Here is a 20,000-nt window from a genome sequence, read left to right as displayed (position 1 = left end):
ACAAAACTGCTCTCTCTTCTGCTCCAGCGGATGACCAAGCACTGTGAAAACACATCCACATCAGCTCTGCGTTTATAACTCACGCTATAGGCTTCACGAGAGCGGAGAGACCTCCTCGATTGCCCACAGAGGCATTTATTTTAAAAGCGAACTTAGAAATGATTTTAAAAGTGAAATACAGCGTCGGAAGGTTGTTTAATAGGACTGTGCTTGAAATTGGATCACTGTTTGCACGAATAATGCTATTTTCACCTAACTGTTCTTAATGCAAAAAAATCCAATTAAGAAAATACAGCTACTTTCATCTAATGAACTCAACAGCATGCAGAGTTAATATAAAGAAAAAAAATGCTATTTTTAGTTAATTCACTCACTGCAAATAGCATATCATTACCGGCTGTGCTAAAATTGTCATCCATTTTATGCAAATAGCGTCTAATCGCACTCTGTGTAAAAACTTCATGCACTTCATGCATTAATGCAAATAACATCCAATCACTTTTGCACTCGGTCCAAAGAAAATACTGCCATTTTCACTTAATAAGCTTAATGCATATAGCATCTAATTACTATTTGCAGTTAGTGTAAAACACACACGCTAGTTTCACTTAATGCATTTAATGCAAATAGCATCTAGTTACTCTTTGGTATTTTGACTAAAGCATCTAATTACTGCATTTAGCCGAAACATTAAAACATTTTTACAAAATAACAGTATTGCTGTATTAAGAATTAACCTCGGGAATAAGAAAAAAAACTGCATGCAAAACATCTGGACGCCAGAGAATATTTCAATTTCTTTATGCAAAACATAAATAAAATTAAATGCATTAAGTGTGTTTTACACTAACTGCAAATAGTAATTAGATGCTATCTGCATTAAGATTATTGAGTGAAAATGGCAGTGTTTTCTGAGTATATCGAGTGCAAAAGTGATTGGATGTCATCTAGCGAAACATTAAAACATTTTTACAAATGAACCAAAAACGACCTCGAGAATAAGAAAAAAATTACATGCAAAACATCTGGACGTCACGGAATATTTCAATTTCTTCATGCAAAACATAACTAAAATTAAATGCATTAAGTGAAACTAGCGGAGTGTTTTTATACTAACTGCAAATAGCAATTAGATGCATCTACATTAAGTTTATTGAGTGAAAATGGCAAAACATTAAAACATTTTTACAAAATAACCAAAAAAATTGCATGCAAAACATCTGGACGCACGCAGAATATTTCAATTTCTTCATGCAAAACATAACACCGTCTTTTCTGGTTTGAAATATAGACACGTTTCTGCGAGATTCCCGCTCTATAAATTGACAGCACATTTTGAGATAAGCCGCGGTTACAGTAATCCCGCGGCACACAAAGGGGCCGTGGAGGCGTGACAGCGCAGGCAGAGAGCCGCGGCTGTTATCTAACATCCAGCCTGAGAGACTCTCACCGAGGGTCAGCGTTTCTCAGGTGTGTGTTCAGGCAAGCAGCGGGGAAGAGGCTTATCCTTTCTTGAAATAAACCCTCGCGCGTGTACAGCTAGAGCTTCGGGTTCTCGCACGCGAGAAGCATCCTCGGGCCATCCCAGACGCACATGACTTTGCTTCGGATTTTAGAGGGATGCACTGCGGTGAACGGGTGCCGTCAGAACGAGCGCGATAAAACAGCATCCGTTAGCGGCGAGACGAAACTACCCAGAGCTGCATGCATCGATGCAATTAGCAGGACGTGCGAGGAGTGTGTGGTTAGTGTGTGGCACCTGTAGAGACTGTTCTGCACACAGCACGAGGAGCTCAGACGGAGATGAAGCTCGCATCAGCTCGAACGCTTTCCTCAGGTACACAGCATCTGGACAGAGGAGGAAAAACACATTACAAGCTACCTTTTAATACAGGCCCCGTGTTTAAACCTTACAAAAACAGCATTCTGAAAGACGTAGTTCACCATTGCAGTTGTTATATAATAATTATACGTTGTCCTTGTGACAGCTAGCCCCTTACTGAGGCCTTTTCACTCGATAAGATCGTAAAGTGACCGCATTTAATGAAGTACGGGCTAATAAACACGTCGGTCACCTCTTTTCTCCTGAGCTTTTGATAAATACTGTCGGATGCGAAGATCCATTTCACGACGCTTTCGAAGAGCAGCTCTTAAAGTTAACGATAAAAAGAAAACATAGATGCGTGTGTGTTTGCTTTTTGTTTATGTTAAGCGTTGCTCCGAGTAACTAGGGACAGTTTGGACGCGTCTCTTAGCAACGGGACGCTGAACGGAAAGCGCGCGGGGTCAAACGCGTCTCCCGCAGCCAGTCGAGATTTGCGAAATGATAAATATTATGCGTTGATATTGATATCACTGATAACATTTATACATGCACACTAAAAAATACAGACATAAATTCTAAATAAATGCGTATTTAAAATAGATCAAAATGTGGAACATGTTTTTAAATAGCAAAATAAATAAAAATTCTGCATCATCCATCTCTAGAAAAAAAAATCTTAATTTCAATGTTTATACATATGATTTGTGATTTAAACGTTATAAATATCAATATCTAATATGACCATTTTATGGCATTGTTTTAACTAAATACAATATATGGACATATTAAGACTAGCCCTATTAAATATATATATTTTGGTTTGTTTTAGCATTTTTTTTTTATGTAAAAGCATTTTTAAAAACTACTTTTTTCTCAGTTTATCATGCATCCCTGGGGTGAAAAAAAAGTTAATCACAGTCTTAATCTCAAATTTCCCTTGATGTTTGGCATCTTATTAACCGAAGCCTAATGAGATGCAAATATTATAGACAGGGTTTGTCCCATGAAATACGCCCAAAGTCTTAGATTAACTGTTAGATTTACAGTAGTGCATCTGAGGTGAATGTATACGCGCTGAAAGTTAGAACGAGCTCGAACGTCGCTCTTGATTTATTAGTTTTTAAATTTTGCAATTTTCTAACAGCAATCTGAATTGAGTCAATTACGGCGATCTCTTTTGTTCTCAGCTGGTTGTACATCGGTTGCGGTTTGCACATCTAATGGGCTCTTCGGGGATGAAGTCTCGGCGTGAAGCGTGTTTTGTTAATTCAGTAATTCAGTGTTTGACAGGCCTCTGTTCAGCGGCTGAGAAATCAGCATCACTCCTGGAGAACAGACTCAGAAGCGCTCTCTCATGTCAAACACTGAGCGGACAGAGACACAAGCAGTCAAACCACTTCTGCTTGTTATTGTGCATTAGGGAATATTTCAGGGATTCAGATAATTTATAGAACAGAATAGAAACAGTCTGAGCTACAGTATTGAACATTATTTCTACTTGAACTTACCTCTGCTGCCCGGTTAATTATACTTTTACTGTGAATGCACGCGGCTTAAAGTGAAGGTTGAGATTATCACAAGTATTTAAACATTTAATTTTTTTTGCCCTGGTAGAAACAACATAAGTCCACATACTACAGCGACTGTCTAGACTGTCCCCGCCAGCGGCAATAAAAGCGAGATGGAAGACTTGTAGAAGAAAAACGACTTTTACCAGCTCCTTCTTTAGAAATATTATGTGATTAAACTATTTTTGTTCATAAAAGCAACGCTAAGAAGTTAGAGTTAATAAATGTGATGTGAGTTACAGTGAAGACAACACATTGGTTTAGAATACTTCTAATATTTTTTTTTTTTTTATGTAGACAGTGTTAATTTCTGCAAAAAGCATAACCTACCAGCAATATAAAGGATGCATTTTTAATTTATTAGAATGAATACATTATTTATAGGCTTAAAAACCAGATGCAAACAATCAGAATTCTGTACCTGGTGGGGAGTGCACAGTGTAAACGTGCAACATATGTCATTATATATATTGTAAGTTACTGTGGTACGGTTATGGAGGCCTTTCATAATACAGCGGTCAACTGCTGCTCTACCTATAGTTAGACATGGCCATACAGTATAGTATGCAGAGTTTAATAAACTTCAGAAAATTGAAACTCCGTAAAATTCAGTGTAGTAATAGGATACATTTCATATCATGACTCTTCATGCTGGTAACACATGGTTTCCCCCTTAAGTTTACAGCAAAAAGGCAGTAATGATTGAGTAAGGTCTTCCAACAGAGCTTTGACCATATCCTGAGGAAGGTTGGAGACATTAAGTCTCAGCCTCCCTGGGAAAACCTATGCCAGGGTACTGGAGAGAAGAATTCGTCTGATAGTTGAACCCCAGGCTTTTGTCCTTGTTGTGGAACACTGGACCAGCTCTATACCCTCTGCAGGGTACTGGAGGGTTCATGGAAGTTTGCCACGTGTCCACATGTGCCTTGTTGACTGAGAGAAGGCATTCAACCGTGTCCCTTGTGGTGTCCTGTGGAGGGTGCTCGGGGAGTATGGGGGTCCGGGGCCCTTTGCTAAGGGCTGTAAGGTCCCTGTATGATCAGAGCAGTAGCTTGGTTTGGAGTAAGTCAGACTTGTTCCCAGTGCATGTTGGACTCCTGCAGGGCAGCCCTTTGTCACTGGTCCTGTTCATTACTGGATTTTCTAGGTCCAGTTTGGTGACCACAGGATCTCTTCTCTGCTTTTTGCGGATTATGTTGCCCTGTTGGCTGCATCAAGCCAGGACCTACAGCGTGCACTGGGCGGTTTGCAGCCAAGTGTGAAGCAGCTGGAATCAGAATCAGAGCGTCCAAGTTCTCATGGCCCTGGTTCTCATTCGAGCAAGGGTGGCTAACTCCCTTTCAAGTTTGTGGAGAGCTCCTGCCTCAGGTGGGGTCTTGTTCATGAGTCAGGATGGAATGAGAGATTGACAGACAAATCAGTGCAGCTTCTGCAGTCGTGGTGAAGAAGGAGCTGAGCTGCAAGATTTACTGGTCAATCTACTGCCCTACTCTCAGCTATGGTCATGAGCTTTGGGTCATGTCCGAAAGGGTGAGATCCCAGATGCAAGCGGCCAAAATGAGTTTCCTGCATCTCGGTGTTCCCCCTAAAGATTTGGAGAAAGTGTCTGAAGAGAGGGAAGTCTGGGCGTCCCTACTTAGACTGCTTTCCCCGCGACCCAGCCCCAAATAAGCGGACGAAAATAGATGGATGGATACCCATAAACATTACAGTAAAAAAGTTCTTAAAAAGCATTTAGGGAAATGCCATAAAGTAATTTTTTAATTCCTGAATTTAATGAATCCCTAAAGTTTTTGTTGTCCACCACGCGGTCTCTGTGGAATGTGTGACTATGATGTCTTATATTCATCATCAGCTGATCCTGACGAAACTGGACTGACGGCTAAATACTGAGTCCTACAAAAAAACACACAGACAATCACATGAGTCTGAGACAATATTGCTGTCACATCACATCAGCAGATCCAGCTCAGAAAAAACATTTCATAGTCATATCACAGCCAGAGATATGAATGAACAACTGATTATAGATTTATAACACTATCATGATCAACAAATACTATGACTTTGAGACTCTGTAACAAATTAAAATGATTATTCATAAATTAGTCACATCACAGAATTAAACAGTTAAAAAGTACAGTGACTAAAGTGATGCTTTAATTATTACTTCATATTTTGCAAATCACACACACACACAGGAGGTCTGTTAGTAAATTTAGAAATATTAAATAAACACTCACAACAGTATAATATCTCCAGTTTATAATGTGGATCCATTCTCAGATTAGAGAGTAACTTTCTACTAGATTTTCTAGTTTATTCAGTGAAAGATTTAGTTCTCTCAGGTGTGAGGGTTTGATCTCAGAGCTGAAACCAGAGCAGCACAACCTTCATCTGTGACGCCGCAATCCCTCAACCTGTAGAGAACCATCACACAGTGTGAATTGTAGTTTGTCATTGACAAGTATTTCCACAAACTGCTGCGGACAGAATGAGATTTATACATGTTGTTGCTCAATGGTGCCGTTTGAAACTGTCATACATATAGGACGGAATAGACACCGAGCTCACTGGAGAAACAGCCACTAATAAACACCAACAGGAGGAAATTTACGTTTTAGGAGCCATATGCTCCCCATCATGTTTGTTCTCATCTGGCAGCTTAAAACTAATTAGAAATGTACATTGAGCTCAATAGAGATTGCAAATTAGTTGTGCATTCTGCTTTAAAAGTGTGCTCATATATATATATATATATATATATATATATATATATATATATATATATATATATATATATATATATATATATATATATATATACATATATATATATATATATAGTACTGACTTTTAAACCATTAATTGACTTCAATACATGGATGGGATTTGTAATAGCCTACTCATAATTCACTGGCATTTATATGTGGTTATAAACATGCTTCATGTGAGCTTCATATGATCTTACCACAGTTTCTCCAGTTTACAGTGAGGATTCTGTAGCATATTATAAAGCAGCTTCACTGAATCTTCTAGTTTATTCACAGACAGATCCAGTTCTTTTAGGTGTGAGGGTTTGATCCCAGAGCTGAAGCCAGAGACGCACAAACCGTCTTGTGGGATACCACAATAACTCAACCTGTAGAGAACAATCACACAGTGTGAATTGTAGTTGAAGTGTGTGTAACTTGTAATTTATTCTAGTTTCAGAGCAAAAGAGGATAAAATGACTAGCATTGCCACAAACTACTGCTGATAGAATGAGATTTATGCATGGTGATGCTCAATGGTGCTGTATGAATCCGTCCTGTGCTTCAGGACCGAACAGACACACAGAGCTGAATGGGAGATAGTTTCATAGTGATACAAGGACAGAAACAGTTGCTTGCTCCTCTAAGAAACACCTACAGGAGGATATTTCTTAAATAATGGTTTTCTCAGGATAGGCAAGGGAGGAGATCTTTCCTGAAGGATCACCGTTTTGCAGAGTTTAGCTCCAACCTGATCAAACTCTCCTGCATGTAACTTTCTAGCAATCCTGGAGACAAGGCTAGATTAACACATAGGTATACAGGGCACTAGAACAGAGGGTTACCCAGCCGAAATACCATTCTCTCTCCACAACACGATTTCAGTTTATGAGGGCCTCAATTCGTCTGCGTTATGCATTAGAACCCTGTGCTTCAGATGCATTTAATTATGTCTGAAGCAAAACTGTGGAACTGTGTGAGTATATCACTGATATAAGAGAAACATGACACTGCTGATAGAGCAGCAAATACAGAAAGTAAAAATAATACTTGTTTTACAGGTCTAGAGTGGTTTCTTTTATTAGTGATAATGATGAACACTCACTGATCACTATAGTATTAAGTTAAACACATTCAGGCTCTTGTCTGTTCAACTCTAAACCTCTGAGATATTCATGCTGCAGCAAGTCAGAGAAGCTCGGAATTACTATTTTACATGTTATCTGATAGTTCATTATTGATCAAAGTTTCATAAAGCGTGATGTAATGGAAATTAATGAAATTAGTCAATTTTATGCTTTTAAATGTTGGAATTATAATTAAAGGATATTTTACTGAGGTCTCGGACTATCAGAGAGATCTTACCTCAGTTTCTCCAGTTTACAGTGAGGATTCTGTAGTACATCAGAAAGCAGCTTCACTGAATCTTCTAATTTATTCCATGACAGACCCAGTTCTCTCAGGTGTGAGGGGTTTGATCTCAGAACTGAAGCCAGAGCAGAACAACCACCTTCTTCTGTGATACCACAATCACTCAACCTGTAGAGAGCAATAAAATGTTTTTTTTCAAATGCATGCTGACCACAATTATTGGACCCTCTAAAAAAAAAAAAAAAATGTATGAGTAAAATGTATAAAAATGTCTGTAAATAAGTTTCCATATATATTTTTATATTAGCACAGCAGGTGATTAGGTGCATGAAATTGTTCAGGCAACGACTCGCTCCCACAAGATTATAAATAAAGGGCTACACACAGGCCAAATTGCCTTAACGTCCGTCCATCACAAGGAGCAAAACCAAAGTATACTGTTCTGGTGTGCAGAATATTATTGAGCTTCACAATAAAAATCGGCTGTAAGAAGATAGCATTGAAACATATTGAAAAAGCGCTATTCCACCTGTCACGAGTGTGGTTAGCAGGAGAGCACACGAGCGAGCATAAAGGTAAAATTAATTATTCTACTCCGAGATGAAATAAACAATATCATTACAGGCAGGCAGGACAAAAACAACACGCACATTAAAGACGAGATTGGACAAGTCAACAGAGGGAGCCCTTACCTCTGGGTGATCTACATTCACTCCCTCTGCAACAACTTCCTGTTCCTGGACTATAAATTCAGAAGCAGGTCACATTCTGTCACAAATGAGGGGTCTGAGGCGTATGGATCCACTTGCAGGCTTTTATTAAATGAAGGCATGATAAAAAGCAGGCAGTCGTCAAACAGGGCAAACAGGAGTATCGGAGACAAGGCAAAACAAAATCCAAAAACAGGCGAAGGTCAGGTCAGGCAGCAAACAATCAGAATATCGGGAAGACAGGCAGGGTCAAAACCAAGAGAACTAGAAACAACAATCCAACAGCAATCTAAGAAACAACAGGCGAACCTGCGGGTGAGTGACCTGCTTCTGAATTTATAGTCCAGGAACAGGAAGTTGTTGCAGAGGGAGTGAATGCAGATCACCCAGAGGTAAGGGCTCCCTCTGCTGGCTTGGTGACACGGACAAACAGAACTGAAACCACAGGACTTAAATACACCAGGTAAATCATTAAATTAACTACACACGGCTGAAGACAATAAAGACAATTAACTAAAGTGGGTTATACGGAACACATGGCACACGACAAAAACAATAACAGTCCAAAGATGTGACACCACCATCAGAGCAATAATTAAGAGGTTTCAATCAACTAAATATGAAGATCAAAACAATCCCAAACGAGCCACTCCTCTTATTTTCCTCATTCATTATTTGTTTTGTCTCTGAAATACATCACAATATGGAAGTCAAATTGTTGGTAAAATTGTTGCATTGTGTCTTCTTTTGGATTTTTAACTTGATTGTAGTCATGGACTTGCTTCTGTAACATATACAGATATTGTCTACATATAAACTACAGTGAACATCAGAACCAATGACTATTGAGTGCTTTTTATTTTAATACTAAAACACTGCATATTTACTTAAAAGGTGCTTCATGTATGAGTTTAAATATGATTTTACCACAGTTTCTCCAGTTTACAGTGAGGATTTTGTAGTACATCAAAGAGCAGCTTCACTGAATCTCCTAGTTTATTCCCAGACAGATCCAGTTCTCTCAGGTGTGAGGGGTTTGATCTTAGAGCTGAAGCCAAAGCAGAACAACCTTCATCTGTGATACCACAAATAATCAACCTGTAGAGAACAATCGCACAAGTTTCAGTCAAATGTACATTAACACACAAATCAATGTTTGATGGATCATTGCACTGAAGTCTAAAATGTGACCAAACACAAAACAGGATCATAAAACATCCAAAGTGTCATTCAAGCAAGATAAATGTTCATTATTTGTATATCTAAATTTTTTATGCAAAATATGCCTCAACTGATGATACTATTCACTAGCATCTGTTAAACCATGGTTATAAATATGTGAGAGTAATATATGATTTTACCTCAGCGTCTCAAGTTTACAGTGAGGATTCTGTAGTACGTTAGAGAGCAGCTTCACTGAATCTCCTAGTTTATTCCCAGACAGACTTAGTTTTCTAAGGTGTGAGGGGTTTGAGCTCAGAGCTGAAGCCAGAGCAGCACAACCTTCATCTGTGATACCACAATTACTCAACCTGTAGAGATGAAATTCATTAAATGTGAAACACTATCAAACAGCTATCACAAAAAGTAAACTTGTTGCAATGAAAACAGCCTTATAATTACAACATAAAAATAATAATAATAATAATTAAAAAAATAAATCATACCATGCTTTACATGCATTTATTAATGTCAAATTATTAGTTCACTGAAAGCAACTGTTCACTGTTGCCACTATAATTTGCCCAGAAAAGATGCAAGATTTAAAAATATCAATCTTTCACAAAACACAGTCGGATGGAGAATTGGAAGTCTTGTCAGCAAATCTAAAAGAACAAATGACAGACAAAGTACCCGCGTTTTATTTTTACTCAATTGTGTGCAAAGACAGCACTGATTCACAGATAATGCGACAGCGTTGATTTCTTTCTTGCAAAGTGTGGGCAGTGATTTTTGAATTTCAGAAGAGCTCCTGATATAAAGAGCCTACATGAAAGAGAATACAACAGGAAAATATATTTTTTTGTAACATGTGCAAACATGAATCTCTCTTGGGCAAAGCTCTGTGGTAATACAAAGGATAAAGTGCCAGCCATGACCAGAGTGAGTGGAATGGAATGACTTCCACTGCATGCAACGTAGTTCGCGAATGTGGAGATGAGACTATAAAAATGCACTGTATAATACACCAGGAAGAGCTTCAGGCAAAGACATCCAGATAGATGATGTGATGACCACTGTGGTGAAAACTATAAACTTGATTTGTTTAAGAGCGCTCAACCACAGAGAGAATTCCAGGCATTTTTATCTTCTATTGATGCAGAATATGGTGATGTAATATATCACTCTAACATTCAGTGGCTGAGTCACACAGCTCTGCTCTGCAGCGGTTCTATTCTAGTCTGAAATTGACCAGTTTTTGAAAGAAAAAAGTCACTTTATCAACTCAATTACTCTGACTGGCTGGCAGACCTTGCTTTTTAGTTTATTTGACCAGTCACCTGAACGCACTGGAATAAAGGACCAACTAATATCAGAAATGCGTGCACACTTGAAATCCTTTTCTGTGAAGTTAAGACTTTATGAGATACAAATCAGTGAACACAATGCTGTGCACTTTCCATTTTGTCTGAAATCATCTCAAGTTTCTCAGGGATTTACCCATCTAAACGATTCCTTCCTCCTCACCCTCTTCCGCTGCACACATCGCTGTGGCTTCGTAACTGTTCATAGAAAGACTAGAGTAGGGAAGCAGCCGTGGTGACTCTGGGTCTTTTGATGAAGAACCAAGCCTCAAAACACAAAGTGCCAATGCGAAGTGTCAGCTAACTAACTTTTATTAGAGCATAAGGAGACGGTCTGATTATAACTCTTTATATGTGATGATCTCCAAACGGACATTTTACTGACTATAGGCAACTTTGCACCTACATATTAACTTACTCTAACCTCAACCCTACCATTCTACTACAAAAACTCTAATGAAAGCTAATTGACATGTAATTGCAAAGTTACTTATTGTCAAAAGAATGTTCATAAGGGACCATCAAAATAAAGCGATACTGAAGTGCCTTGAAAGTGGGCATGAGCCATACACAGAGCTTGCCCAAACACTGAAAGCAGCGCTCATGCTGGTTATTGCCTGAAATGTCTCAAGCCATAGCCGTATCCAACCAGAAAAGCATAATAAATCAATTCCACCATATAGCTCTGTCAGAGAATATTTGCTTTTTAGAGGAAATTAACACAACACTTAACAGTGCTTAAAAAGGAGAGACCACTGACCGTGCTTTGGATCTGAATGTTAGGAGATGCATGATTGAAACTTTTCTCCTCAAGAGACACTGTAATCAGCTCTATGAAAATTCTGGGCACACCCAATTTCATTGACTTCTCAGAGATGTCAAAGGTGTTTGGGATCCCAAGAGTGACTCTACACTCAACACAATGTGCTTTGATGCAACCTGTGTTGTTAAAAGCGCTATATAAATAAAAATGATTGATTGATTGATAGACAATGTTGGAGTAAATGACAGAAAGGGAAACTGAATTATTTATGAGACTTCTCTGAATTAGTTTGAATGCCCAAAGAAATCTCTTAGTGTCTCTGTATTAAACACATCAAAATGTTGACCACTAAAAATAATAATCTACAGCACTGAAGATTTATGAGATTTTAACTTAGATTTTCTTAATGTTTTAATAGTGAAGTGATTGTTCACATTGATACTTACTGAACAGATCTAGATTCTTTAATCACAGGCAGCTTCTGAAGAACTTCCATATTTTCAGGAATAGACTTTCCTTTTAACAAATTTATTAAAATAAAACTCATTCAGTTGGTCCTCTGATGTCAACAACACAAAACTACAGCTGACCACTGAGATGAAGAAAGATTGGTTTCCTTTATTCTTCCAGATTTCAGATACTGTTGTATTTCCTCCACTAGTGAACAATCACCTAGTTCATTCAGACAGTGGAACAGATTGATAGATTTCTCTGGAGAGTCAATGGTCCTGATCTTCTTCTTGATGTACTCAACTGTTTTCTCATTGCTGTCAGAGCTGCTTCTTTTCAGAGTCGTCATTCGTTGTAGGAGAATCAGATGAGACTCCACTGACAAAACCCAGAAAGAAGCGCAGGAAAAGACCCAGATGTCCATTTTTACTCTGTAGAGCCTCTTCTACAGCTCTCTGATGCAGCTCAGATAATGAAACATGTTTTGATGAATGTTTTTGTTGAAACCAGTCCTTCACTTTACACCACAAACTCTGTATGTTGATAGTCTCAAACACATTTCTGTTGTGGTTTGTCCAGGAGAAAGTGCACATATAGAGCTGCTAGATGTTCCTGAATGCTCAGATGAACAAAGCAGAAGACTTTCCCCTGATACAAGCCCAACTCCTCTCTGAAGATCTGGGTGCACAATCCTGAGTACACTGATGCTTCAGTCACATCAATGCCACACTCTCTCAGGTCTTCCTCATAGAAGATCAGGTTTCTTTCACAAGCTGCAGAAAAGCCACTTTCCCCAGCTTGAGGATCATCTCTTCATCTGTCACCTTCTTCTCATAGTCTTTCTCATGTTTGATGTTGGTCTGAAGGATCAGGAAGTGTGTGTACATTTGAGTGAGAGTCTTGGGAATCTCTCCACTCTCTGCTGGACTCAACATCTTCTCTAGAACAGCGGCTGAGATCCAGCAGAACACTGGGATGTGGCACATGATGTAGAGGCTCTCGATGACTTCAGATGTGAGATGATCCTGTCTGCCAGGCTCTGATCACTGATTCTTTTCCGAAGTAAGTATTCCTCCTTGCGTTGCTCATTGAAGCCTCGTACCTCTGTCACTCGATGGACGCATTCAGAGGGGACGAGATCAGCTGCTGCTGGTCTGGAGGTGATCCAGACGAGAGAAGAGGGAAGCAGATTCCCCACAATCAGGTTCATCAGCAGCACATTCACTGAGGCTGACTCCAATATATTACACAGTTTCACTTTTCTCTTAAAGTCCAGAGACAGACGGCACTCGTCCAGACCATCAAAGATGAACAACACTTTATATTCACTGGATATTTCCATTTCTTTGGTTTCAGGGAAAAATACATGGAGAAGATCTGAAAGACTGAGTGTTTTGTCCTTCATCAGGTTGATTTCTCTGAAAGGAAGCGGAAATATGAGCTGGACGTCCTGATTCTCCTTCCCTTCAGCCCAATCCAGGATGAACTTCTGCACAGACTGTTTTTTCCAATGCCAGCGACTCCCTTTGTCAGCACAGTTCTGATGTCTTTGTCTTGTCCAGGTAGAGGTCCAAAGATGTCACTGCATTTGATGGCTGTGTCTTCTGTTGCTGCTCTCCTGGATTGTGTCTCAATCTGTCTCACCTCGTGCTCATTACTGATCTTCTCACACTCACTCTCTGTAATATAGAGTTCTGTGTAGATCTCAATCAGGAGTGTTAGGTTTCTCTCCGCCGCTGTTCCCTCATACAGATGCTCAAACTTCTTCAGCAGATTTGACCTGAGCGTCTTAAAAAGGGCGTCATGCCTGGAATATTACAATATCACATTATTATATGAGCTACAAAAGGTAAATATACAAATGAAAATGTCTTTTTGTTTCCTTAGTTATATGAGACACTGTTCATATCATTATTAAAGATGTATTTGCTCCATATCTGGTCATTGTCATTAGATTTACTGCATTTTCCTAGCCTAGCATATTTACTTAATGACCGTTTATTTTTAAAATATGTTACTATAATCATATATTTTAAAAACAATTTAATACCTGAGGTTATAGTGATACCTTGTGTCATCACTCTTAACTGTAGGGGTCCAAAGAAACATCGCTCTTTATAAACACACAGCTGGAATCTGGTTCTGATCTCTTCTGATGAATTGAACTATAACAGAGAGTGTATGAGCAAATATTAAAACATCAAATGGTATCATTGTACACCATTAAATTAGTTAAATTTTGTCTGTTAATGAAATATTATACCTGAGATTTGGTGGATGACCTATAGAGTCATCACTCTTCATAGACACACAACTGGACTCTAGGTTCTGATCTCTTCTGATCAACAGAACTATAACAAAGATTCCTTTGAATTACTGTATTAATATTAACTTTTGATTAGAAGGAACCTATGTAACGTCAAAAACATGGATTACATTTTAAGTAATTAAATGTTTTACATTTTTCATAATCTACCTATCAATGTTTGTAATTCATGTCAAAAATGTATATAGCTTGTGTATGTTTTTGTTATTGTACTTCATACATCATGGTTTTATGGCTGATGTGTACAATTCAGTGATGATTGAGAAATGTGTGCATATGGTTCAGCCTTCCTGCACATGTCCATCTTGAATTATAACTAACAATCTAAAATTAATTCTCATTTACCTTCATGAAACACTTAACAATACCGGACCTGATAAAAAGACAACTATCAGAACTATCAATCAGAAGTCAATTCCATACAAGAGGTTCATCATAATTTATAGACCTCAAAAAATTTGATATAGTAGGCTCATGTATTGGTTCACCACTGCAACAATGCCAAACAAGCTTTCTGTTTTCAATCAATTATTTGTATTTAATAAGATAAAAATTAGTAATAAATTAAATTACCTGATGATGTCTCTTCATGTATCTTACCATTTTTAGGGTTAATATAGTTGGCTATGTATGTGAGATACCTGCATCTTGAGAGAACTCTTGATCCCGGGGTCTTTGTGTGAGCAATTCATGATGAAGAGCGAGATCCCAACACTGACTCTGTGTGAAAATGACTCAACTAAATTATTCACTGAATGATCCTGAGAGTCAAGAATCCGCATTTACTTAAATACTTGTGTCTTTCGTGAACACTAATATTGAAATGCACCAGAAACAGCAACGGTTGCGTTTTCCTTACAAATAAAGATATGAAACACTAAAGACATACGCCTCATTCAGCAGAAAAGCAGAACTCACAGAAAAAAGTTATGGAAATGAAACTCAGGCTTTGCCCAAAATAGCACACACTTGCATTCTGTGCACTTGAAGTGTGGGTATTGTGTAATGTACATATTGCATATTTTACAATATGTACATTACACTGCACAACATTAATCGCCTACATAAAGTATGTTAAATGTAACAATGTTGAGCCTATTCTGAAGTCAAATGGAAACATACAGTACAGTAGTGCGGCAGTAACATTAATGCAAGACCATGATATATTTTTAATTTATGCAGATTATCATAGGCCTACTGCAAGTGAGGCTATTAAGACAAAACTTTGATTAAAAGGTAAGCAAGTTTTTCCTTAATGCATTATTAGTAGTTACTGAAACTAAAGTACAGAGAACAATTTATCTTTATTTTCAAATTATAACATGCTTTGCAAAAATAAACAATTCTCAGGATTTCTTGTCGTTTATTTGCATGCATCAACTACTTTAAAATAATAAACTACTAAATAAATTATAAATAAAATACTGCACAAATATTACTTTGGTTAATTTACAAATAACAAATTATTTTGGGAACTGAAAAATGGAAAGAATAAAATTGGTCTGTATGTAATTTTAGTTTTTATGTTAATAAAAAACTAAATTAATGTACAGAATCAACTTCATTATATTTTTAAGCTTGCCAGCAGCCCCATTTTCTCCAGAACTGTCCTAAAATAAAGGTAACCACTATGATTATAAAAATTATTACTACAGGGCTGCGATCCGTCATGAACCGTGCCTCTGTGGCTCTCTGACAGCCACCAAAGGGAACCCTTTCCTGAGTACAAAACATTCTGAACTTCGTTTCCCATAGGCCCTTTCACCTAGACTGATTATCTACCAGGGTGTACCTCAATAGACCAGCTATGTAAGCTATGCTGTTTGTCCTTGCTCCCAGCTAATAAGTCTGAGTGTGTATATATCTGTACTATTTGTCTTCCTGTGTTTTACCTTGGGCACTCTACCTATTGACCCCTTGCCTGGATTTATCGACTCTGATACACACTGCCTGTCTCGACCCTTGCCTGGTACTGTTTATGATTCTGACCCTGTCTCATATATCCTCTGACACTGTTGTTGACTTTCTGCCTGTTAGACCATTCTCAAAGAGCTAGCAAATGGATCCAAACGTCTCTGACTGTACGTTATACAATCCTGTTATAAATTATAACACAGCAGGACATACATACAAAAATAGAGAGCTGGGGAAGTTAATTAGCATTTTATTTTCTTTATCATTAGGTAATTTATATAATTTAATTGTATGGTTTATTGGTTTATTTTGGCCTTGGGATGTTTGAAGTCAATGCTGCTTGTATTAAATTTTACTGGGTACCAATTGTGGCGTGGTGACGCTGTTCCGGAAAGTCACAGTTTACATCTTACACTAGTTTTTTCCACAATTAAAGACTGCTGTTGGTGGGTGCCGCAGCACGTCGTCTGCACGTGTGAGTAAGTGGAGCGTGGTCGTCCGCTAAACCCCTTTTCTTTAGAGTCACTGTTGCTTAGGTCAGTTTATCTCCACTGAGGTAGTTGAGTGAATAGTTCACGGCCTACCTGGAGTCAACACTCGATCCAATGCTTACAGGCCAAGCGGAAACTCCTCAGATTACAGCGCTCCAATCCGTGTAGTCTGTTTAGCGAGTCATGAGCGGACAGATCCTCGATCACTGTGCAGCATTAAAAGGACACCATCATCTCCTGCTGAAGACTCCGTTGCGGGACTTGTACTCGAAGGTTCATCTTTTGGCGTCCAGTCTCCATGGCGAGGAAAGAAGCAGCTTGCAGGTACTTCTCCAATCCTAGCCTCCTCCACCGGGTAACAAGCGAACAAATCTTTCATAACACGTGAATTCCGTCTCTTGTTTCAGGTTCAGCACATTCTATGTTCACTTTTTCACTCAATAAACAAAAGGCTCCATTTAGCGGTCAAACTACCATACTATGAATACACCTGTGACTAACACTGTCTGACTCGCACCCATTTGCTGCATTGCATTGTAGGTCTTGTAGTTTGTGTGTAACTGTTGCTGTCATGACTATCTATTTTGGAACCAATGATATCAAAATAATCTGCAGGGTGGGCCAAATATTATTACTGTTGCAGACCACTAGATTAGAGCAAGGTTCAAGCATTCCTTCAAATGGCCCTACCTTCTACCATTTATGACATTATCATGAAATAGAACAGTCCATACTGAACTTGATGTCCCAAGCTAATTTTTCCACTTGCAGTAAGTTAGTATAAATAGCGAGAAAATGCTGTTGCACTTATGTGTAAAGTGCTCTTACTAAACATACTGCCAGCTATTTGAGTTATAGTATAAATAGAATCCATTGCTATTTGGATTTAGTGTAAAAATTAGGTGCCCAATATATAAATCGGAAACATAATCAGATATAAAATTATTGGTTGTAAATAACAAAAAAATTAATACAAAATTTGGAAGTCATACATTTACCATTCCAAATTAATTAAAATCTAAAACTTAACATTCTAATTTTCAAGTTAACAGTCAATAATTGGATAACAAGCATTAGGGACTTGATCAGGTGAAAATGAACTGGAATGAACATCACTAAATTTGTTGCCTGTGATGTCTCTGAAGCAGCTCCTTATTCACCATCAGCTGATCTGCTAGGAAACTGGACTAACTCAGGAATGAAAACTACAATGAAAAACACACAGAAAGTCTCATATGAGTCTGGAGTCGTTACTGCTGTCATGTCACAGGAGCAGATCAGCTCAAGAACAAACACTATATTATTATTAACGGATATGAATGAACAACTTGATCATAGATTAATAACAGTATATGATCAACAACTACTATCAACTTAGTTACTAAGACTAAAATATTCATATTCTTCAAATCAGTCACATCACAGAATTAAAATTAATTTTAAAGTACAGAGATTGAAGAGGAACTGAATTATTATCTCAAGATTCTCAATATAACACACACAGAAGGTCTGTTACTCAATCGCTATAAACTTCAAATAAACAAGCACTCACAATAGTTTTTAATGTCTCAGGTTATAATGTGGATCCTTCTTCAGATCAGAGAGTAACTTCATACTAAAATCTTAGTTTATTGCAGACAGATCCAGTTCTCTCAGGTGTGAGGGTTTTTGATCTCAGAGCTGAATCAGAGCAGCACAACTTCATCTGTGTTACCACAATCACAACCTGTAGAACAGTGACACCATGTGAATTGTAGTTTCAGTTTGTTATTGAGCAAGGAGAGGAGAGATTAATGATGAGCACTGCCACAAAACTGCTGCGGATAGAATGAGATTTCTTTATTTTGATGCTCAAGTGGGTACTGTTTGAAACTGTCACAAGCTTCAGGACTGAACAAAAACACAAGCTGAATGTGAGATATTATTACATAGTGATGTAAGAATGGAGAAGCAGTCACTTGCTTCTCTAATAAGCATCTACAGGAGGGCATTTGCTTCACAGTGTTCCCCCATTACATCTAATTTATTATCTCTTGGGATAATAATGTTGTATAATATTGTGTCATGTTTTATCTCATCTGTTAACATAGATAATGTATGCTGAACTCGAAGAAATTTTCAAGGTTTTAAATGTACAGAAGTAAAGACTCAATGCCTTTACATGCACTAGGATAATGTATTAATGATATTTTCTTTGGACTCATTGCCTGTTTTATGTGTAGCTTTATTGTCTTGGGTCTTTATATTCCACTTGAATAACTTTCTCAGGATATTAAACCTGGATAAGACAGGGATGGACTCTAAATCCTCTTTGATATTCCAGTGAAATTAATCACAGGATTACTATTGTATATATTATCTCAAAGTTCATTATTAATCAAACTATCATAAGCAAAATGATAGTATAAAATTTAGTTTTTACTCAATTCTTAGAATTGACATTAAAGGTTTTACTCATTTTGACCAATCAGAAAGATCTTACCTCAGTGTCTCAGTTTACAGTGAGGATCCTGTAGTACATCAGAGAGCAGCTTCACTGAATTTCCAAGATTATTCCTTGACAGATGCAGTTCTCTCCAGGTGTGTGACGGGTTTGATTTCTGAAGCTGAAGCCAGAGCAGAACAATCCTTCTTCTGTTACGCCACAATCCCCACAACCTGTAAGAAAACAATAATACACTCTTCAGGTCTAAAATGTCACAACACAAAACATCTAAATTTAATATAAAACAATTACAAACCCCTTGTATTGAATATTGTAAAGGGACTGACAAAACCAGAGATGCCAAAAGATTGAGTATAAACGCTATTTAAAACCTTGGTCAAAATAAGTGTCCACAAAAAGCAAGACTGTAGAACATAGAATGAAATCATGATAACCCCCTCAAAGAGTGGCTTCTGACACGTCAAGGAAGGGCGATGGTGGCAGAAGCTGGAACAGGCCTCCTTGCCCGGAAACAGTAAGGCAAGGAACCATGGAGGAGTAGAGAATCAGGGCGAAGCAGGCAGCATTTGGGCATTCCAGGGTGTAGGAGACGAAACAGGAGCCCACCAGGGGCAGAGCAGATGAAAACAGAGGACCGCCAAGACAGAGAAGATGGGTCCGGAGATCCACCAGGGAGTGGAACAGGAAAGCACCACAAGCGGATCAGGCTTATAGGAACCCACAGTAGAATTGGGGCCTTGGAAAAACTGAGATAGAAAAAACAGAGAAGAGCACATACAGTCTCAAGGACTGGGTCAGAGAACACAAGTACATTAAGGTTTCCTAGTGACAACTGAACATGCAGACAATTTGTAGTGA

General features: G+C 38.2%; 1 protein-coding gene and 1 pseudogene across 1 annotated transcript in view; both read right to left on the bottom strand.

The window, feature by feature from the left end:
* Window positions 1–2,217, bottom strand: part of LOC122356256 (cilia- and flagella-associated protein 46-like) — a 64,696-nt gene extending 62,479 nt beyond the window's left edge. The window contains 2 exon segments of the mRNA XM_043254788.1: window positions 1,760–1,848; window positions 2,076–2,217. Coding sequence (XP_043110723.1) covers window positions 1,760–1,848; window positions 2,076–2,124 — 138 coding nt within the window. The 5' untranslated portion in view covers window positions 2,125–2,217.
* A 1,933-nt stretch (window positions 2,218–4,150) lies between these two features.
* Window positions 4,151–20,000, bottom strand: part of LOC122356255 — a 24,360-nt pseudogene continuing 8,510 nt past the window's right edge.

This window comes from Puntigrus tetrazona, chromosome 13, assembly GCF_018831695.1.
Source record: "Puntigrus tetrazona isolate hp1 chromosome 13, ASM1883169v1, whole genome shotgun sequence".
NCBI classification, from domain to species: domain Eukaryota; kingdom Metazoa; phylum Chordata; class Actinopteri; order Cypriniformes; family Cyprinidae; genus Puntigrus; species Puntigrus tetrazona.
The sequence above is the reverse complement of the archived record's forward strand: the minus strand, read 5'-3'. Positions and strand labels throughout refer to the sequence as shown.